Source organism: Salvelinus fontinalis, chromosome 14 (genome assembly GCF_029448725.1).
Source record: "Salvelinus fontinalis isolate EN_2023a chromosome 14, ASM2944872v1, whole genome shotgun sequence".
Classification (NCBI taxonomy): Eukaryota; Metazoa; Chordata; class Actinopteri; order Salmoniformes; family Salmonidae; genus Salvelinus; species Salvelinus fontinalis.
This window is the reverse complement of record NC_074678.1, coordinates 36,031,148-36,055,057: the sequence shown is the minus strand read 5'-3', so window position 1 is coordinate 36,055,057 and position 23,910 is coordinate 36,031,148. Positions and strand designations below refer to the sequence as shown.

Below are 23,910 nucleotides of genomic sequence, written 5' to 3'. Positions count from 1 at the left end.
CATTTTACTGGCTAACTAATTGACTCTTATATAGCATAAAGTTGAAGTTGGAAGTTTACATACACTTCGGTTGGAGTCAATAAAACTATTTTTTCAACCATTCCACAAATTTCTTGTAAACAAACTATAGTTTTGGCAAGTCGTTTAGGACATCTACTTTGTGCATGACACAAGTTATTTTTCCAACAATTGTTTAGAGACAGATTATTTCACTTATAATTCACTGTATCACAATTCCAGTGGGTCAGAAGTTTAAGTTGACTGTGCCTTTAAATAGCTTGGAAAATCCCAGAAAATGATGTCATGGCTTTAGAAGCTTCTGATAGGATAATTGACATCATTTGAGTCAATTGGAGGTGTACCTGTGGATGTATTTCAAGGCCTACCTTCAAACTCAGTGCCTCTTTGCTTGACATCATGGGAAAATCAAAATAAATCAGCCAAGACCTCAGAGAAAACATTGTTGACCTCCACAAGTCTGGTTCATCCTTGGGAGCAATTTCCAAACGCCTGAAGGTACAACATTCATCTGTACAAACAATAGTACGCAGCCGTCATACCGCTCAGGAAGGAGACGCGTTCTGTCTCCTAGAGATGAACGTACTTTGGTGCGAAAAATGCTAATCAATCCCAGAACAACAGCAAAGGACCTTGTGAAGATGCTGGAGGAAACAGGTGCAAAAGTATCTATATCCACAGTAAAACGAGTCCTATATCGACATAACCTGAAAGGCCGCTCAGCAAGGAAGAAGCCACTGCTCCAAAACCGCCATAAAAAAGACAGACTACGGTTTGCAACTGCACATGGGGACAAAGCTCGTACTTTTTGGAGAAAGGGCTGATGAGAAATGTCCTCTGGTCTCGAAAAAACAGAACTGTTTGGCCATAATGACTGGGGGTGGCAGCATCATGTTGTGGGGGTGCTTTGCTGCAGGATGGACTGGTGCACTTCACAAAATAGATGGCATCATGAGGCAGGAAAATTATGTGGATATATTAAAACCTGTTGGGGATGGGGGCGCTGTTTAGACTATTTATGCTAATTTGGCTAATTTTTTAAACGGCTTCCCACAAAATCCTTGATCGTACAATATGCATATTATTATTATTATTGGATAGAAAACAGTCTATAGTTTCTATAGGAGTTGAAATTTTGTCTCTAAGTGGAACAGAGCCCATTCTACAGCAATTTCCCTGACATGGAGTCAGATTTGAGAAATGTTGGCCACTCTTCTGAAGTCATTTAAAAGGGCACTGTCGTTGCTATGACTATACGGACACTTCTTACGTCTTCCCCTGGATGCCTTTACGTGATGACGATTCCAACGGGGTCGATTGCTCGTTCACAGGCCCTACAAATGAAAAAACCCTGAAGCTAGTCATTCTTTGGGAGCTGCGTCATGAGCCTAGAGGACACCGGCGCGCACCTGTTCCAAGCGTTAGTTTAGCCTGTTATATTTCTCCGGTCATCTTTTCACTCGTTTTAGGAGTTAAAAACATCATAAGGTAGTTAATTTAAGGCGTTTTATAGCAATTTATATCCGTTTAGTGCGATTTTGGGACATTTATTTTTGCAACGATGTGAAAAGTTGGGCACGCTTTTCAGTTCATCCCGAACGCAGTTGACATTTCCACATGGCAAGAGGACAGCTTTCCACCAAAAGACGATTTCTCCCAAGAAAGGATCCTTTGCCCAAGATACTGATGGAAGAACAGCTCAAGGTAGGACATTTTTATTATGATAAATCGTGTTTCTGTCGAAACATTTTAGTGGCTTAGGACGCCATGTTTTTTGACGTAGCTTCGCTTGGCGCAAACTGTATTGAAAAGTAAGGATAAATTAAAAAATGTAATAACGCAATTGTATTAAGAATTAAATTGTCTATCAATCCCTGTCCACCCTATATTTTTTAGTCACGTTTATGAGTATTTATGTATAAGAGTAGATCACTGTCTAAGTGGCGCAAGGACATTTTCTGACCAGCTGAGCTACATTTCACATTGTCTAACCATGATTTTGGTGGCTAAATATAAACATTTTCGATCAAACTCTATATGGATTGTGTAATATGATGTTACAGGAGTGTCATCTGAAGAATTCTGAGAAGGTTAGTGAAAAAATTAATATATTTTTGGCGATGTTGACGTTATCGCCCACTTTGGCTAGAATCAATGCTGGGCTGCTATGTGCTATGTGCTATGCTAATATAACGATTTATTGTGTTTTCGCTGTAAGACACTTAGAAAATCTGAAATATTGTCTGTATTCACAGGATCTGTGTCTTTCGATTCGTGTATGCTGTGTATTTTTACGAAATGTTTGATGATTAGTAGTTAGGTAAACACGTTGCTCATTGTAATTATTCTAGTCCATTTGTGATGGTGGGTGCAATTGTAAACTATGCCATCTACCTGAAATATGCACTTTTTTCTAACAAAACCTATCCCATACCATAAATATGTTATCAGACTGTCATCTAATGAGTTTTTTTGTTGGTTAGGGGCTATAAATATCTTAGTTTAGCCGAATTGGTGATGGCTACTGGTGTTGGTGGACAAATAAAAGATGGTGGATTATGCTAATGTGTTTTTAGGTAATAGATGTACATCTTTACATATTGTGTCTTCCCTGTAAAACATTTTAAAAATCGGAAATGTTGACTGGATTCACAAGATCTGTGTCTTTCATTAGCTGTATTGGACTTTAATGTGTGAAAGTTAAATATTTTAAAAAAATATTTTTTTTGAATTTCGCGGCACTGGTTTTTCAGTGGGGGGGGGGGGGGGTGTGCCGCTAGCGCCACGCTGATCCTAGACAGGTTAAAACAACATCTCAAGACATCAGTCAGGAAGTTAAAGCTTGGTCGCAAATGGGTCTTCCAAATGGACAATGACCCCAAGCATACTTCCAAAGTTGTGGCAAAAATGGCTTAAGAACAACAAAGTCAAGGTATTGGACTGGCCATCACAAAGCCCAAAACCTCAACCCTATAGAAAATATGTGGGCAGAACTGAAAAGGGGTGTGAGAGGAAGGAGGCCTACAAACCTGACTCAGTTACACCAGCTCTGTCAGGAGGAATGGGCCAAAATTCACCCAACTTATTGTGGGAAGCTTGTGGAAGGCTACCCGAAACGTTTGACCCAAGATAAACAATTTAAAGTCAATGCTACCAAATATTAATTGACTGAATGTAAACTTCTGACCCACTGGGTATGTGATGAAAGAAATAAAAGCTGAAATAAATCATTCTCTCTACTATTATTCTGACATTTCTCATTCTTAAAATAAAGTGGTGATCCTAACTGACCAAAGACAGTGAATTTTTACTAGGATTAAATGTCAGGAATTGTGAAAAACTGAGTTTAAATGTATTTGGCTAAGGTGTATGTAAACTTCTGACTTCAACTGTAACTGTATGTACATCTAAATAAAGGTGCAATTTAGACTATTTCAAAAAGAGCTTTGTAATCAAGCATTACCGTTTCAACTCTCCGTACAAAACTCAAAACAGATCATCAAAAAGGCAGTTGTTTCAAAACTCTAAGCATTGACTAAGTACAACACAATTGAGTACATGACTACAGATGTAGGATCTTAATTTGAGTCAGTTTGCTATAGCAGTAAAATAATCCTGCAGAAACAGGAAATGTGGATTATTATGTGGATTACAATTAATGGACATTTGTTTTAGGGTTTGATAAATGTTTCTTTAGGGCAAATCAAGTCTTACATTTTAAAGTGGTAATTACAAACTTTAGAAGCCTTTTTAAATCATCTCGAATACACTACACGTTTGCTTTTCCTGCTGTGCAGGAACATTCTCAGAAAGAAAAGAGTGATCTAATTAAGATCCTACATGTTAATTACAGTCACTTTTTCACAAAACTTAATAAATGTTTAATTTAAAAATACATGTTTCACATTGCAATACAAGTTCATATAAAGTAATTGCCTTTCACAATGCAATGCTCACATTACTTTTGATATGATTGTCTTCTCATTTGTTAAAATAAATTGTATGATTACTTAATTTGACTGCTCTTAATTGATCATCACTTTGGTAAACCTATAGATTTTAAACTGGTTTGTCTACTACAGAGTTCGAGAACTACATAATGTACCGTGTCTGTGTAGAGTAGAAACATATATGATATATACTGTAATGTACTATTATGATGATGAATATTGTGATTTTACTTCACAGTAAATGTAAGATGCAGGTGAAAAAGCTGGATGTGGAGGTCCTGGGCTGGCGTTGTTAGACGTGATCTGCGGTTGTGAGGCCAGTTGGACGTACTACAAAATTCTCTAAAACGACGTTGGAGGTGGCTTATGGTAGAGAAATTAACATTAAATTCTCTGGCAACAGCTCAGGTGGGCACACCTGCGGTCAGCATGCCAATTGCACGCTCCCTCAAAACTTGAGACATCTGTGACATTGTGTGACAAAACTGCTAATTTTAGAGTGGCCTTTTATAGTCCCCAGCACAAGGTTAACCTGTGTAATGATCATGATGATTAATCACACCTGTCAGGTGGATGGATTATCTTGGCAAAGGAGAATGCTCACCAACAGGGATGTAAAAATGTGTGCACAAAATTTGACAGAAATAAGCTTTTTGTGCATATGGAACATTTCAGGGATCTTTTATTTCAGCTCGTGAAACATAGGACCAACACTTTACATGTTGCGTTTATATTTTTGTTCAGTATACTTAACAGACACATTATCCAAAGTGACAACAGTGAGTCCACACATTTTGGTATGTGGTCCCAGTGGGAATGGAAATCCCAACTCTGGTGTTGCTAGTGCCATGCTCTTATGAACTGAGCCACGTACAGGACCACTACTATACATATGTGTCTTGTTTTTCACGCTTTGTACAAAATAATAAAATGCAGCAGGACAGGATCTTTAAAAAACATAACTGTTTATTAGCTAGTTATAACTGACATGTTCATGTATCTCCAGCCATGATCAACTGCAATGACCTCACAACCTGGGTGGTCTTAACCAATCATAGCACAGTATGGTATAACCGTAGAATGCAACCAATTACATTTCACTATGTTGACACATATGAATATTACAATACAATACTGTAAAATACATGACACTATTACAATACAGGTGGAAGATGATTGATTGCCATCCCGATGAGACTACCATCCTCCTTTAGACCATTGATGTCACATCTACTTCCGCTCCCCTGCTCCAGCGCTCGACGGCGCTGGGGTACTAACCACCGGTCCTGGCAACCCATTATTACACACACCTGCTCCCCATTATCAGTCACACCTGGACTTCATTACTACCTTGATTACTTACCATTTATCTAGCACTCTGTTCTGTCAGTCATCAGGTAGTATTGTTTATGTTTCCTTGTTCGTTCCAAGTTCGTTATCATTAAACTCACACTGCCCTTGTTTCCTGACTCCCTGCATCTACGTTACAATGGATGGGGCATGTCTTGATTTCCATCTGTCAGGCTTGAATTCACCATACCAAAAGGTTTTTCCCTAGATGCATGAACAATGAGGACATTTACTCCGTTGTAGATGATAACCTATGGCCAAATGCTCAAGACAGGTTTGATAGAGCCTGCTAAACATTGTTTTTTTTTCGTCATTTATTTCATTTTATTAAAGTACATCTCAACAATTAATGAATTTTTTGCATCAATGATTGTAAAAGATATCTTCGATAATCTCACCTTCGATAACATATAGGATAGAAATGATGGAAATGTGATTCAGTACATTTTAATGGGTAGTACAAGTGTATTGCCTAATGTGAAAACAGTGTAATGTATTGTAATTTACAGTACTGTAATATAGTGCATTCAAAAGGCAATTTTGAAACATGTATTTTAGAATGTTTTGCCTTGGATTAACTGGTTAAAATAACTAAAGATATCATTATGTTGTGTTTTTGTTATTAAATCAATGTTTTCATGGTATTTCACAGTAAACATATATTTTGGATCAATAATTGTGTGGTGAAAGATGTCTTAAAACAAAAAGAATGCACAATAAAAGTTTTGAATATGAGTTTTGCTGCGTTGTTACCAGTTTGGAGTTTTATACTAGGAGTTTTGAAGTCACCACATACTTAGAAAATAGCACCAAAGCAATTGAAAAAAAATGTAATGTGTAATGTTATAATACGTTTCATGTCAACAGAGTCATAAACTATGTGTGTGTGTCTTTGTGTCAGTGTATGACAGTTTACAAGAGAGAGACCCTATATAGGCCCCCCTTATGCCCCTTCTGTCCCCCGACGCTGCAGCAAAGACCTCAACATGACAGCAGGACATATGCCCAGGCCGTGAGCAGAGCAACAGGCCCAACCCCCACTATTACACCCGACCAAGCCCCGTCCTGCAACCTAAGAGATATGTATCAGATGCTCAACATGCTCTGTTCACACCTACTGTGATGGTCCGGGCCTAAACCATACAAAAACAACACTAGACACTACGGAACACAAAGATTTTACTATCTCATCCTGGAATATACAAGGTCTGAGGTCATCTGTCCTTGGCCTAAAGAGCAGGAACCCAGACCATCAAACTAACGAGTCACATGACACCGGGGAGGGAAAATGGCTAATTGGGCCCAATTTGTACATTTTCACTTAGGGGGGGTACTCACTTTTGTTGCCAGCGGTTTAGACATGAATGGCTGTGTGTTGAGTTATTTTGAGGGGACAGCAAATTTACACTGTTATACAAGCTGTACACTCACTACTTTACATTGTAGCAAAGTGTCATTTCTTCAGCGTTGTCACATGGAAAGACATACTCAAATATTTACAAAAATGTGAGGGGTGTACTTACTTTTGTGATATACTGTACATGATCAAATACAAATCTTAGAATCAACTATTAAAGATTACCAGAACCCACTGGATTCTCCAATTACAGTGCATTCGGAAAGTATTCAGACCCCTTCACGTTTTGTTACATTACAGCCACATTCTAAAATTGATTAAAAAAAATGTTTCCCTCAATCTATACACGATACCCCATTATGACGAAGCAAAAACAGGTATATATAAAAAAATAACAATAAAGTATTCAGACCCTTTGCTATGAGACTCGAAATTGAGCTCAGGTGCATCCTGTTTCCATTGATCATCCTTGAGATGTTTCTACAACTTGATTGGAGTCCACCTGTGGTATATTCAATTCATTGGACATGATTTGGAAAGGCACATACCTCTCTATATAAGGTCCCACAGTTGACAGAGCATGTCCGAGCAAAAAACAAGCCATAAGGTCGAAGGAATTGTCTGTAGAGCTCTGAGACAGGATTGTGTCGAGGCACAGAACTGGGGAAGGGTACCAAAAAAATATCTGCAGCATTGAATCTCCATAAGAACACAAGAAGTTTGGAACCACTAAGATGCTTCCTAGAGCTGGCCGCCTGGCCAATCTGAGCAATCGGGGGAGAAGGGACATGGTCAGGGAGGTGACCAAGAACCCGATGGTCACTCTGACAGAGCTCCAGAGTTCCTCTGTGGAGATGGGAGAATCTTCCAGAAGGGCAACAAGCTCTGCAGCACTCCACCAATCAGGCCTTTATGGTAGAGTGGCCAGACGGAAGCCACTCCTCAGTAAAAGGCACATGACAGCCCCCTTAGAGTTTGCCAAAGGACATCTAAAGACTCTCAGACGATGAGAAACAAGATTCGCTGGTCTGATGAAACCAAGATTGAACTCTTTGGCCTGAATGCCAAGCGTCACGTCTGTAGGAAACCAGGCACCACTCATCACCTGGCCAATACCATCCTTACAGTGAAGCATGGTGGTGGCAGCATCATGCTGTGGGGATGTTTTTCAGTAGCAGGGACTGGGAGAGGTCAGGATCGAGGGAAAGATGAATGGAGCAAAGTACAGAGAGATCCTTGATGAAAACCTGTGCCAGAGCTCTCTGGACCTCAGACTGGGGTGACGGTTCACCTTCCAACAGGACAACGACCCTAAGCACACAGGAAGACAATGCAGGAGTGGCTTTGGGACAAGTCTCTGAATGTCCTTGAGTGGCCCATCCAGAGCCTGGATTTGAACCCGATCGAGTCTGGTTTTAGACATGAAAAAAGCTGTGCAATGTTCTGAGCAAATGTTAAATTGGCTTTTTACCAAATTACTGTATGACAGACCACCTATTCATCCTGCACACCCTAATTGACAAACAAACAAACCAAAAACGATGCCAAAGTCTTCTCATGCTTTGTTGATTTCCCAAAAATATTTTAACTCAATTTGGAATGAGAGTCTGCTATAGAAATTGATGGAAAGCAATGTTGGGGGAAATACATACAACATTATCGAATCCATGTACACAATCAACAAGTGTGTGGTTAAAATTGGCAAAAAAACACACCCATTTCTTTCCCCAGATTCGTGGGGTGAGACAGGGATGCAGCTTGAGCCCCACCCTCATGAACTTATACATCAACCAATTGGTGAGGGCACTAGATCACGCTGCAGCACCCGGCCTCACCCTACTAGAATTTGAAGTCAAATGTCTAATGTTTGCTGATGATCTGGTGCTTTTGTCCCCAACCAAGGAGGGCCTACAGCAGCACCTAGATATTTTGCACAGATTCTGTCAGATCTGGGCCCTGACAGTAAATCTCAGTAAGACTAAAATAATGGTGTTTCAAAAAGGTCCAGTTTCCAGGAATAAAAAAATGTACAAATTCCATCTTGACACCGTTGCCCTAGAATTCACAAAAAACAATACATTCCTCGGCCTAAACATCAGCGCCACAATTAACATCCACAAAGCTGTGAACGATCTGAGAGGCAAGAAGGGCCTTCTATGCCATCAAAAGGAACATGAAATTTGACATACCAATTAGGTTCTGACTAAAAATACTTGAATCAGTTATAGAACCGCTCACCAACCAAGAATACAAAAAATAGGAAAAACACCTAATTGAGACTCTGCATGCAGAATTATGAAAAAATATCCTCAGTGTACAATGTAAAACACCAAATAATGCATGGAGAGCAGAATTAGGCTGATACCCGCTAATTAACAAAATCCAGAAAAGAGCCTTTAATTCTACAACCACCTAAAAGGAAGCGATTCCCAAACCCTCCATAACAAAGCCATCACCTACAGAGAGATGAACCTGAAGAAGAGTCCCCTAAACAAGCTGGTCCTGGGTCTTTGTTCACAAACACACCCCACAGAGCCACAGGACAGCAACATAATTAGACCCAACCAAATCATGAGAAAACAAAAAGATAATTACTTGACACATTGGAAAGAATTAACTAAATAACTGAGAAAACTAGAATGCTATATTTGGCCCTAAATAGAGAGTACACAGTGGCAGGATACCTGACCACTGTGACTGACCCAATATTAAGGAAAGCTTTGACTATGTACAGACTCAGTGAGCATAGTCTTGCTATTGAGAGGCCGCCGTAGGCAGACCTGGCTCTCAAGAGAAGACCGCCTATGTGCACACTGCCCACAAAATGATGTGGAAACTGAGCTGCACTTCCTAACCTCCTGCCCAATGTATGACCATATTAGAGACACATATTTCCCTCAGATCACACAGATCCACAAAGAATTAGAAAACAAACTACATTTTGATAAACTCCCATATCTATTGGGTGAAATACCATGGTGTGCCATCACAGCAGGAAGATTTGTGACCTGTTGCCACAAGAAAAGGGCAACCAGTGAAGAACAATCACCATTGTAAATACATCCCATATTTATGTTTATTTATTTTCCCTTTTGTACTTGTAATTATTTGCACATCATTACAACACTGTATATAGACATAATGACATTTGAAATGTTTCTATTCCTTTGGAACTTTTGTGAGTGTAATATTTACTGTTCATTCTTTTGTTGTTTATTTCACTTTTGTTTATCTATTTCACTTGCTTTGGCAATGTAAACATATGTTTCCCATGCCAATAAAGCCCTGAGAAAGAGAAAGCGAGAGAGCGAGAGAGAGAGAAAGAGAGAGAGGAGTAGGATCGCCAAATTAGAGGTTGGGGAAGCAGGTTGGGGAAGCAGAATAAGACAGACAGATATCAGCAAGAAGATGAAAAGAGAGACATGGGAGTGAGAGAGGGAGAGAACAATACAGACAGAGAGTGGAGAGAGAGATAGGAGAGAAGGGGATCTGGTCTTCGTTAAAACCTCTCCCTCTTATCCTGCCATACGAGGCGGGTGGGGTTGGTGAAGGGATGGAAGGGAAGAATGGGAGAAAAAGCACTCATATTTTTGTAATTGCTTTTTTCAGCGCTGAGAGAAAAGTCCTGCTCTAGTTGAGAGGGAAAAAGCTTTGGGAAAGTTAAACAGGTCTGACAGTGGTATTAATCTTTTTTTAACAGCAGACAACACTGTACTATAAACACAGGCTTAGACGCCAGGCTTTTGGTCTGTACAGGAGATAGATGCTTGTAGAAAGGCTGCTCACCACGTTTCATATATTCTTATACACCAACCAATTCAAGGCTGTATACATCACCCTGTATCTTAATAGGAAAATCTCAGACCAGAAATCTGGTCGCTTTACATTTAACTGATGCTCTGTTGATAAGGTAAAAACTATGGCTACAGTTTCACACATTATTCATTTGGGTCAAGTTCATGAATGAGGCTTGTTCTCTGAGGCCTTTGTGGTTATATTTACAGCATGTTCTAAACATCAGGAAGACAGAATGAAAGAATGAACATACTCTTTCTCTTGTTCTCTCTCCATGTCTCCCACCCCTCCCTCTCTCTACCCAATGTTCTTTGGGTTCTAGTCTCCACTCTTTCAGCCTTACTTGTGGAGACTAGACAACCTTCTATTAAGTATTAAGTATTTTACAAGCATTTCGCTACACCCGCAATAACATCTGCTAAACATGTGTATGTGTCAAATAACATTTGATTTGAAGTGTACGATCTCTGTCTGTTTAGAGTTAAATCTTGGATCTCTCAGTCCTAATCTGAGGTGAATACTGCGACCCAAGGCCATGACCAAGAGCATACACAACCAAGTGTTAATGACACTCACCATCTTCCATTCCCCACTAACAGTGTTTTTTTCTTCTGTTTTTTCTCCCCCCCTCTCTCTCCTGCTCTCTTTTCCTGAAGGAGGAGGCTGGTTGGTGTAAGGAGGCTGTTCGCTGCTCCAGAAGGAGCTAACGTTGGACACAGAGACATTTTTCCCCCTCGTGTGTTTGTTCTGGCCTGTGAAAACATCTCTGAAGAGAAAGGGAGCTAGGGAGGGAGGGAACGAGGGAGGGAGGGCAGAGGAGGAGAGAGGTGTGAGGCCAGGCGCCCGTGGCCGCCAACATGACTGACAACCAGTTGCTGCCACAACGGGCGTCATTGTCCCCCCCCTTCCTATACCTCATCCCAAGGATTGTGTTACCACAGATTCCAGGTGGTCCCTGTAAAGGAACTCACGTAAAAGAATAAGCAGAGAAAACATTAAGCAGTTATTAAAAGCTGTGAATGAACAGCTCTAACGCCATGTAACATGGTACAGGTAGACAGGCAGGAAGGCAGGCAGGCAGGCAGGGCTCACAGAGCAGATGAGGTGCAAACGGGACATGGACAGGAAGGAGGAAGGAGTTCAGCGTGTTTTAACTGTCCCCCTGATACATGGACCTGTACAGGCGTGGCTAATTGACCAGGGGTTCTCAAAGTGCGGTTAATTTTTAAATCTTCAACAAAAAGGGTCAGATGACAATTAGGGGAAAGAAAAAATAAATCTATTGAACCTCCCTCTGAGGAGATCTGTGGTGCTCTCCATCCTGATTGCTTCAGGAAAGTCTGTGGTAAGAGGGAGGTACTGCAGGGTGTCCGCGGCCAGATCTCAAAATATATACAAAATGTTACATAAAACATGTGTTATGAATATTACTAACAACAGATGAAACTAATTTTGGCCAAGGGATCCGTAAAATAAGTTTAGAGGGTACAATACAATACAATACAATGCCCCCAGTCATTGTGACAACAAGAGACGGTCCATCTTTTGGTTGACCAATAAGAAGGCTGCACCATTAGAATGCAATTTTGTGTGGGCCCAATATTTGGCGGGGTGGGGGGGGGGGGTATTATGAAACACTATCATTCCACTGTTACTGTAGGATTATTATGGACATTTTCTGAAATTACAATGCAAAAATATTACATATAGCTCCTTTAAAAAACAATGAATGTTCTTAAGTCAGGGCAACATGGGCCTGGGAGGCTCACGGGGATATTGGTATCCACAGTACTCCACCAATTATACATTTTTTAACTCAATACTTCTTGTATTCCCCTCAATATTTTTTTCTTCTTTTTAACATAAATGCTCTGTAATTTAAAATTTAGAACTGAAATGTTTTCTCACTGCCTCATGGCAAAATATGTAGAATTGCAGGAAATTAGCTTGAAAACTGCAACATCTTCGCTCCGAAAATGTTGCTAAATGTTTTCCATCCTAGGGCCCAAGACTTAGTTTGTCTGGACTGCCAAAATCATAGTAAAACTCCTTGTATGTCACTCAAGTTCTGTTCTGATTATGAAGGGGTCCCCAGCCCCCAAAAGTTTGAGAAGCCCTGTCCTAAGCCATCCAACAGCAGTGTTGACCCCAGGGTGTGTGTATGTGTTGACCCTCAGGGTTCCATGTTTGGATGTTTGCCCATCTAATTACCATAACATTGACAGCAGGACTAAAATGTTCTAGCCCCTGTCTGTCTCTACTCTATTCCTCATCCCCTCTCTCTTTCCTGACTTTCTCTCCATCTGTTTGTATCTCTGATTCTTTAGCTCACTCTCACCCCTCACTTCCTCTAACTGTCTCACCCTTCACTTCCTCTATCACACACCCCTCCTTCTCCCCATGACATGTCCAGCTGTGGCTGAGCTGATGTCAGGTCTGGTCTGATCAAAGCCACAGCGTAATGTACACAGGGACGGCTGGCCTCTGGGCTGTGGGCTGAAGTGCTGTGGGCTCTGGGTCTGTCTGTGGCTGGCCTACTTGACATATCCAGGCCAGGGCATAAATATTACATACATTAGTGTCCACCATCTAAACCCCACCAAACCAGCATATGCATGCAGAAAAACCACTGGGCAAAGACCAAGAACCCCCATCAGTGACCACTAAAAACCTACAGGGAGAAAACCAAACCGCAAACCCGCAAACCCGAAAACTGTACATCTTTTCCCTGACCACAAACGCAACAACTAGGAGCCTCAGTCAGTCTTACTCCAGCTAAACCAGGTGCTTCTCTACCCAGTCCACTTCCACAACCATGACTGACATTTTGACACATAGAATAGAATAGAAAATACAAAAACAACTTCAGAGGCCGTCACATGCCACATGCCACCATTAGCTGACCCCATCTCCCTAATGTAGGTCTGCCCTGCCGCCCCTCTGACAGCTAATCAGCTGACAATGACACTAATGACGACCAACAGGGCTCATCCCCGGCCCCTGGCCCCAGTCAAAAGAGGCCCTCTGCTGTGTGATTTAATGAAAGGCCATAATGACTGTGTTTAAACCAAATGAGTCCAGCTTTATCCTGCAATGCCGCCTGGGTCGACCAGCTGATTGTAGCCTATGCACAGAGGCAGGTCCTGGTGCTGTGGACTTCAATCAACATTAACATGCTCTGGTGCGTGGCCAGAGGGGAGAGTTGGCTGAGTCTCAGAGAGGGGCTGTGAGGGAGAAAATACACTTCACATCACTCCTGAGAGGTCGTCTAGAGAAAGACAGCACAATATGGGAAGAAAGTTTTGCAGGATATTTCAGCATCACGTAAATAAAAAGAAATTGTATGGCAGAAATAAACTCAGCAAAAAAAGAAACATCCTGTCACTGTCAACTGCGTGTAACTGTGTAAATATTTGTACGAACATAATAAGATTCAACAACTGAAACATAAACTGAAGTTCCACAGACATGTGACTAACAGAAATTTAATAATGTGTCCCTGAACAAAGGGGGGGGGTCAAAATAAAAAAGTAACAGCCAGTATCTGGTGTGGCCACCAGCTGCATTAAGTACTGCAGTGCATCTCCTCCTCATGGACTGCACCAGATTTGCCAGTTCTTGCTGTGAGATGTTACCGCACTCTTTCACCAAGGCACCTGCAAGTTCCCGGACATTTCTGGGGGGAATGGCCCTAGCCGTCACCCTCCGATCCAACAGGTCCCAGACGTGCTCAAAAAACCACGACTCGTCAGTGAAGAGCACTTTTTGCCAGTCCTGTCTGGTCCAGCGACGGTGGGTTTGTGCCCATAGACGACGTTGTTGTCGGTGATGTCTGGTGAGGACCTGCCTTACAACAGGCCTACAAGCCCTCAGTCCAGCCTCTCTCAGCCTATTGCGGACAGTCTGAGCACTGATGGAGGGATTGTGTGTTCCTGGTGTAACTCGGGCAGTTGTTGTTGCAATCCTGTACCTGTCCTGTAGGTGTGATGTTCGGATGTACCGATCCTGTGCAGGTGTTGTTACACGTGGTCTGCCACTGCGAGGACGATCAGCTGTCCATCCTGTCTCCCTGTAGCGCTGTCTTAGGCGTCTCACAGTACGGACATTGCAATTTATTGCCCTGGCCACATCTGCAGTCCTCCTGCCTCCTTGCAGCATGCCTAAAGCACGTTTACACAAATGTGCAGGGACCCAGGGCATCTTTCTTTTGGTGTTTTTCAAAGTCAGTGGAAAGGCCTATTTAGTGGCCTAAGTTTTCATAACTGTGACCTTAATTGCCTACCGTCTGTAGGCTGTTAGTGTCTTAACGACCATTCCACGGGTGCATGTTCATTAATTGTTTATGGTTCATTGAACAAGCATGGGAAACAGTGTTTAAACCCTTTTCAATTAAGATCTGTGAAGTTATTTGGATTTTTACAAATCAACTTTGAAAGACAGGGTCCTGAAAAAGGGACGTTTCTTTTTTTGCTTTAGTTTAGTTGTGTGAGACTATGTACTGTAAGTGTGTATGCATGTGTCTCTCTGTGTGTGTGTCTCTCTCTCTCTCTGTGTATGTATATGTGTATGTGTGTGTGTGTGTGTGTGTGTGTGTGTGTGTGTGTGTGTGTGTGTGTGTGTGTGTGTGTGTGTGTGTGTGTGTGTGTGTGTGTGTGTGTGTGTGTGTGTGTGTGTGTGTGTGTGTGTGTGTGTGTGTGTGTGTGTGTGTGTGTGTGGTATGTGTAGAAGTGGGGGAAAAGTCTGTGGTTGTGGCTGTGTGAATTTCCCCATCATGCCAACCTGTTTGATGTTCCAATATATCCTGCCTTGTCCATGGAATATGGCTCGCTGCCTTGACATTGTACGTTTGTGTATGTGTGTGGAATATGGCCTGCTGCCTTGATGTTGTCATTGAGGAAAAATCCCCTTCCTTGGAACCAAAGAGATTGAAGCTCTATAGAAAACAACATGCACATTTCTCCTATACACCTTCAGAGAGCTCTAAAGCAAACATCGACAATTTGATTTACTTGACAAAACAAACTACATTGAACCTATGTATACATGTATGTTTGCCAGTTAATAAACCATAGAGTAAATACACTCTCACTCCATATCCACATCACAGGACAGTCCACAGGAGAACGTGTTGAAATGAGGACACAAAGATAGTTCCGAGAGTCCTAACACAGACTAGTGAACCAGGAAAAAAGTACACCATGGAAAGGGAGGATGAGGAGGGAGAGAGGATCAGGAGGAGGAGAGGAGGAGGAGGAGCAGGAGTAGGAGTAGAGAGAAGAGGATGAGAGAGAGAGGAGGAGGAGGAGGAGCAGAGAAAAGAGGAGGAGCAGGAGGAGGAGTAGAGAGAAGAGGATGAGAAAGAGGAGGAGAAGAGGAGGAGGAGCAGGGAGAGTCCAGTATAGTAGAGTACAGTACAGTACAGTACAGTAGAGATGAGATCTGGTGATAAGATGCCTGTTCTCACTCTACTGTACCCTGAGCTGTCTTTACTCCACCTCTCTCTATTTACATTCAATCTATCTGACACAAGAGTCACACCCAGATCACACATCGTCTTGAAGCAGCATCATATTTTGAGGTTATAGAAGAGTTCACACTAAGGGAACCTGATCTGTCAATGATTCAGAGAAAAATCCGCACGCTTTCCTCTGTCAAGCTCTGAAGTCCATAAGAAGTCCATAGAGTATGTGACTGACGTGAAAGCCTTGGCCAGCCATCATGGAAACACTTTTCCTTTCACAACTATTAACTCATCACTTTATTTCACAACCTTTCCTCCCGTTATTTTACCTTAAGGATTAGCTATCATCTCATTCATGTCTTCAGAGGTTTGTATCTTTCTTCCCCTCTCTATCTGTTTGTAACAGGAGCCAGTGTTGGGTTGTGGTTTGTAAAAAAAATGGATGGGCAGAATTGTTGTAACTTACGGATAGGGCCTTCCTGGCATTGGTGTAGGGAGTGGATCTGGAAGAGAAGACAGGGATGATTTAAACAACAGGGGTAACAATTGTTACCAGACGTCTTCTCCATAGCTGCTAGAGCCATGCAGCCTAGCTCTGGCCCAAACCACATGTTACCAGACGTCTTCTCCATAGCTGCTAGAGCCATGCGGCCTAGCTCTGGCCCAAACCACATGTTACCAGACGTCTTCTCCATAGCTGCTAGAGCAATGCGGCCTAGCTCTGGCCCCAACCACATGTTACCAGATGTCTTCTACATAGCTGCTAGAGCCATGCGGCCTAGCTCTGGCCCAAACCACATGTTACCAGATGTCTTCTACATAGCTGCTAGAGCCATGCGGCCTAGCTCTGGCCCAAACCACATGTTACCAGACGTCTTCTCCATAGCTGCTAGAGCCATGCGGCCTAGCTCTGGCCCCAACCACATGTTACCAGACGTCTTCTCCATAGCTGCTAGAGCCATGCGGCCTAGCTCTGGCCCAAACCACATGTTACCAGATGTCTTCTACATAGCTGCTAGAGCCACGCGGCCTAGCTCTGGCCCAAACCACATGTTACCAGACGTCTTCTACATAGCTGCTAGAGCCACGCGGCCTAGCTCTGGCCCAAACCACATGTTACCAGACGTCTTCTACATAGCTGCTAGAGCCACGCGGCCTATCTCTGGCCCCAGCCACATGCAGATCTACACTAAGCTCATGCTATCAAAGCAGACAGTCAACTCTGACCTCTCTCCTAACTACTTTGAACATGCGTTGATTAGATAGACCAGACAGACAGCTTTAGATAATCACTGTAAATGCATGAAATTGCTTGGTTTGATTGATGGCATTAATAGCTGCTTCATTGGGGACTTCTAAACACTTCAGAACAGTCTCAAAGCCTCGTTCTACTAGGCTTACCAAACTTGACGAAGAGTACTCCTGTGGTGGAGACGATGCCGTAGCTGTTAGTGGCCACACACTGGAAGTAGCCTGTGTCTGTAGTGTCCAGGTTACGGATGCGGAGGCGGGAGCCGTAGGGCGTTGGTCGGTAGGAGATCCGGCGAGGCTCCTGGACCACGGGGGCGTCGTTCTTCAGCCAGCGCACCGTGGGAGTGGGGTTACCGGACACACGACACAGCAGCTCTGCTGTCTGGCCCAGAGACGTGGTGATGTTGTTCATAGGAGCCTCCAGACGCAAGAAGAGAGCTGGGATGTGAGGGGGTGGGAGAGAGAGAATAAGATATGGACATTTTAATGGGAGCATTTAACGGGAGGGAAAGAGAGGGAGTGAGAGGGGGAGAATGAGAAAGATAGAGGGAAAATTAGATGTGGACATCAGTCTTTAATGGCTTTTGCTTTTTACATAAACCAATACGAAAGTAGGTCTATTAAACGGAGGACAGGGCCAGTCTTCTCTTGGCAATGATTAGAACAAAGATAGACAAAGAGACAGGGAGAGGTAGAGATAATAGAGAGAAACATTTCAAATATATTAATCACAGTAACTACATTGGAATTATTTATGTGAGTGGACATCCAACTCTAGATCAAGACTATAAATAACATAATGTGGTCTATAAAAATATATTAAAGTATGTACACTGAGTATACAAAACATTAGGAACACCTGCTCTTTCCATGACATAGACTGACCAGGTGAATTCAGGTGAAAGTTATGATTCCTTATTGATGGCACTTGTTAAATCCACTTCAATCAGTGTAGATGAAGGGGAGGAGACAGGTTAAAGAAGCCTTGAGACAATTGAGACATGGATTGTGTGTATGTGTGCCATTCAGAGGGTTAATGGCCAAGACAAAATACTTAAGTACCTTTGAACGGGGCATGGTAGCTGTTTTTAATGCTCACTGTAATAACAGTTTATCTTGTGTATCAAGAATGGTCCACCACCCAAATGACATCCAACCAACTGGACAACTGTGGGAAGCATTGGAGTCAACATGGGCCAGCATCCCTGTGGAACGCTTTTGACACCTTCTAGAGTCCATGCCCCGACGAATTGAGGCTGTTCTGAAGGCAAAAGGGGAGGGAAGGGGGGATGACGACTCAATGGTGGGAAGGTGTTCTTAATGCTTTGTACATTCAGTGTATAAGTCCCGTAAAAATAATAGATGAAGATATTCCTTGGGGTCAGAACAGTACAACATATTTATACAGGCATAGAGTATGAGACGTGGGTGTTTATCCAGTAACCTTTACTAAGTACAGTGTACATCCTGAGACAAATCAGATCAACAGAGAACTGTTATGATGTGTAATCATTCAATTTATATGAAAGGATTAAGCAATAAACACATCCACTAATGGAATGACCAGCTGAAAAGATGAGTTATTATTTCTAAAAGTTCTAAGAGCTCAGTCTGACCGTACTGAGAAGACATCCAAGGCTTTTACCACAACCTTGAGTTCAGTTATCTGGACCCTCTTCAAACTAGGTTTCAACTCTCCCACATCTCTATGGTTTAACTCCCCCTGAAGCTCCATTCTTTTTCCATCTCTGAATAACACTTCTCATAAATGACTGTAATCTCTCTGTGTGTGTGTGTGTGTGTGTGTGTGTGTGTGTGTGTGTGTGTGTGTGTGCGTGCGTGCGTGCGTGCGTGCGTGCGTGCGTGCGTGCGTGCGTGCGTGCGTGCGTGCGTGCGTGCGCGCGTGCGCGCGCGCGTGTGAGCCAAAGTGTGTGTGTGTGCACAACAAACTCACTCCAACTGCCGGGTTGGAATCCTTCACAAGATATTTTGTGGTTGCCGCTGTGGTCACAAAAGATCAGCCGTTTCACCATGTCTGTGTGTTCATGTCTGTGTGTTCATGTCTGTGTGTTCATGTCTGTGTGTTCATGTCTGTGTGTTCATGTCTGTGTGTTCATATCTGTGTGTTCATGTCTATGTGTTCATGTCTGTGTGTTCATATCTGTGTGTTCATGTCTATGTGTTCATGTCTGTGTGTTCATGTCTGTGTGTTCATATCTGTGTGTCCATATCTGTGTGTTCATGTCTATGTGTTCATGTCTGTGTGTTCATATCTGTGTGTTCATGTCTATGTGTTCATGTCTATGTGTTCATGTCTGTGTGTTCATATCTGTGTGTTCATATCTGTGTGTTCATATCTATGTGTTTATGTCTATGTGTTCATGTCTGTGTGTTCATATCTGTGTGTTCATGTCTATGTGTTCATGTCTATGTGTTCATGTCTATGTGTTCATGTCTATGTGTTCATATCTGTGTGTTCATGTCTGTGTGTTCATATCTGTGTGTTCATATCTGTGTGTTTATGTCTATGTGTTCATGTCTGTGTGTTCATATCTGTGTGTTCATGTCTATGTGTTCATGTCTATGTGTTCATGTCTATGTGTTCATGTCTGTGTGTTCATGTCTGTGTGTTCATATCTGTGTGTTCATGTCTGTGTGTTCATGTCTATATGTTCATATCTGTGTGTTCATGTCTGTGTGTTCATGTCTATGTGTTCATGTCTGTGTGTTCATATCTGTGTGTTCATGTCTATGTGTTCATGTCTGTGTGTTCATATCTGTGTGTTCATGTCTATGTGTTCATGTCTATGTGTTCATGTCTGTGTGTTCACATCTGTGTGTTCATGTCTGTGTGTTCATGTCTATGTGTTCATATCTGTGTGTTCATATCTGTGTGTTCATGTCTGTGTGTTCATGTCTATGTGTTCATATCTGTGTGTTAATGTCTGTATGTTCATGTCTATGTGTTCATATCTGTGTGTTCATGTCTATGTGTTCATGTCTATGTGTTCATGTCTATGTGTTCATGTCTATGTGTTCATGTCTGTGTGTTCATATCTGTGTGTTCATGTCTGTGTGTTCATGTCTATGTGTTCATATCTGTGTGTTCATGTCTGTGTGTTCATGTCTATGTGTTCATGTCTGTGTGTTCATATCTGTGTGTTCATGTCTATGTGTTCATGTCTATGTGTTCATGTCTGTGTGTTCACATCTGTGTGTTCATGTCTGTGTGTTCATGTCTATGTGTTCATATCTGTGTGTTCATGTCTGTGTGTTCATGTCTGTGTGTTCATATCTGTGTGTTCATGTCTGTGTGTTCATGTCTATGTGTTCATATCTGTGTGTTAATGTCTGTATGTTCATGTCTATGTGTTCATATCTGTGTGTTCATGTCTATGTGTTCATGTCTATGTGTTCATGTCTGTGTGTTCATATCTGTGTGTTCATATCTGTGTGTTCATATCTATGTGTTTATGTCTATGTGTTCATGTCTGTGTGTTCATATCTGTGTGTTCATGTCTATGTGTTCATGTCTATGTGTTCATGTCTATGTGTTCATGTCTATGTGTTCATATCTGTGTGTTCATTTCTGTGTGTTCATATCTGTGTGTTCATATCTGTGTGTTTATGTCTATGTGTTCATGTCTGTGTGTTCATATCTGTGTGTTCATGTCTATGTGTTCATGTCTATGTGTTCATGTCTATGTGTTCATGTCTATGTGTTCATGTCTGTGTGTTCATGTCTGTGTGTTCATATCTGTGTGTTCATGTCTGTGTGTTCATGTCTGTGTGTTCATATCTGTGTGTTCATGTCTATGTGTTCATGTCTATGTGTTCATGTCTGTGTGTTCACATCTGTGTGTTCATGTCTGTGTGTTCATGTCTATGTGTTCATGTCTGTGTCTTCATGTCTGTGTGTTCATTTCTATGTGTTCATATCTGTGTGTTCATGTCTGTGTGTTCATGTCTGTGTGTTCATATCTGTGTGTTCATGTCTGTGTGTTCATGTCTGTGTGTTCATGTCTGTGTCTTCATGTCTATGTCTTCATGTCTGTGTCTTCATGTCTGTCTTCATGTCTATGTGTTGCCAGAGGGGTTTTCAGGAGCACTAAAGTCATATAAAACCTTGGAAACTTCCCTCTCCTCTCCAGAAGTTGCCTGGTCTTACTGGTGGGTCAACATAAACAGGACAGTCCAACATTCTGCAGCGTGATACACAGCAAAACACTGGACCTGTTTGTGGGTGTTTAGCAAGGTTATTATAGTTTTGTGTTTTTATATTTGTTTTTATTTCTATTCGTTTTTGTTTGTTTTTTAAATTCTGTTTAGTTTCTGTTAGTTTTCAGGCCTGATTTGCTAGTTTTTATTTAGATTAAGTTGTATAAATATATTTAATTTTCATATTTATATTATTTTGTTTCAGTTTTAGATTTATGGGCTAGGTTTACATCCAATTGTGATGGATTTTTATGCAAATATTCCAAAATTAGCATAACTAAATACATGATGAGGTATGGATAAGATCCTTTTGATAATTGGCAACAGTCACCGATCATCATGTCTCCAGCATTCAAATTATACCCTTGATATTTATCAGATTTTTGCATGAAGCACATCACTGTGCACTTAACCACCACAAGTTATGAAGTTATTAAATAAATTATGACATTTATCATAACTTATTTAATCTGTCTAAAAACTCTTCATGTCTTTCCATGTCGTGGTGGTACAACGGAACATATCGTCGCGTGACTCCAAGCTTACTTCAACGTGATGGTTATTTTTGTGCATAACATTTGTGCATAAATACATTTCCACCAAAATTGTCGCATAATCTATTTCACAGACCAAAACATTATCCACAATTATACAGCGTATTTTGTTTTGTCGACATTGGGAAATTTTACAGGCAAATTTGCTGTTTCCATCAGGCCTGTCGTAAGTTTTGTTATGCGTCATAATTAATCCGCATGAAATGGTTGGATGGAAAGACTACGAGTCATTTGTGTTCTCTAGTTTTTGGTGGTTTTTGTGATGCCACTTCTTGCAACTTGGGGCAGTAATACATAAGGTGATGGGTCAGGTTATAGGCTAGGTTTAAATGATTAAGTCAGTCTGAATGTGACTTGGAAAGTGGTGTAGTGGTACCTGGAGAAGTAGGTATACTCTAATGCCTGGTGAAGGAACAGTGCCATGTTTGAGAAATTCTGTTCTATATAAAAATAAATGTAAAAGATTCAGGTGTAGTTGCCCTCTAATTCAATTGCTGATCGAACAAGAGACCCGTCTAGCGGTGTTTCTGTAGGCTACTGTACAATAGGCCTACAGAGTACATGTGATTGATACAAATCATCTTTATAGCATTGTGTCAGGTAGCCCTACCGTGCAGTCAACATTTCATTGGGAAGGTTTTTTGGGGAAAGCTTTTCCAAATGTTCATTCAAACAGCGCATGATGACTGAATTGCACATCGCAAAGATTCAACCAAGACTTCTTCAACACCTGGTTTGCATACCCATTGTTGCCTTAGTTAGCATTTACTGGTAGATATCATCAGTTGAAACGTCTTTCCTACGTAAACTACCCGCTACCGATATCATTCTTCTGTGAGCTGCTCCATGCAACAACAAAGCTGAGAGCTATGTGCTCTTTCTGCCTGACAGATGATATTCTGCTGAGACTAGGAGTGTAGCGCACATGTGAATATATTTCACATGCTTAGCGATTGTGTAGACTACTTTATGTCTGATTTCTCTATTGTACTACATAATTGATAAATCGTATACCTACACTACACTACTTTGATATGCATCAGTGGGGATTAAGAAGTGAGTATAGGCAATGCCCACATGGGTTTCCGGCGTCTACCTGCGTATACCTTCCACTACACCAGTGAACTTAGATTTGAAAGGAATAGCGCCGAGACTGGTGCAAAAAATATGGTGGAAGGAAACTCTCTCTCGCCCATATTCACATTATTCCAATGATTTTGACTTTAGTAGTGCATGTAAGAAGAATCACGTTAGCTACCTAAACGTTCTTTCCACTGTTAGCTAGTGATAGCTAACAGTTAGTGATGCAGTATGCTTGGCCACACAGACTCAGAGAGCCTGTGGGAACTAAACTAGCTCCTCGCCAGGGACTCCCAGTGATGGAACACATTCCTGGCTCTGCTAGATTCCATAACTCAACAGAACAGACACACAACTCCAAAAGAAAAAATATGAATATATGTGTGTGTTTTCATGTGTGTCTGTGTCTATTTGTATAATACAGATATACTGTAGCAATACATCTTGGGCTTCTATGAAGTATGTAGTGTGTAGGCCTATATTATTTTGAGTGTGTGAATTTTGAGTGTTCCATGTGTTCTATGTGGTCACATGACAGGAAGTCTCAGTGACCCAGGGGTGCAGAGCAGAGCTAGCTGATTTCTGTCCAACTACACACCTCAGAAAGCACTTCCTGCTCTGTGCTCTGTGCAGTATTGGCTATTGGCATCAAGGTCAACCTTTTCAACAGGGAAGGAAAACACCAGACTGCTCTCTCTTTCTCGCTCTCCCTCCCTCTCCCTCTCTCCCCATCTCTCATAACAAAATGCATTACAAGTTATTTTAAATAAATGCTGTAATGCTTATGGCTGCAGCAGTCATGAAATTGTGTCACCAGGTGATTGTCAAGCAAATAAATGCCGGTCTCATGGTAATTGACCGTTAAGTAACATAAAC

General features: G+C 41.7%; 1 protein-coding gene across 1 annotated transcript in view; it reads right to left on the bottom strand.

Moving 5' to 3' along the window:
- ror1 (receptor tyrosine kinase-like orphan receptor 1) overlaps window positions 1–23,910 on the bottom strand; it is a 115,066-nt gene that overhangs the window by 41,029 nt on the left and 50,127 nt on the right. The window contains exons 3-4 of the mRNA XM_055861579.1: window positions 17,333–17,620; window positions 16,398–16,434 (exon numbers count right to left, since the gene is read on the bottom strand). Coding sequence (XP_055717554.1) covers window positions 16,398–16,434; window positions 17,333–17,620 — 325 coding nt within the window. The remainder of the gene's footprint in view (window positions 1–16,397; window positions 16,435–17,332; window positions 17,621–23,910) is intronic.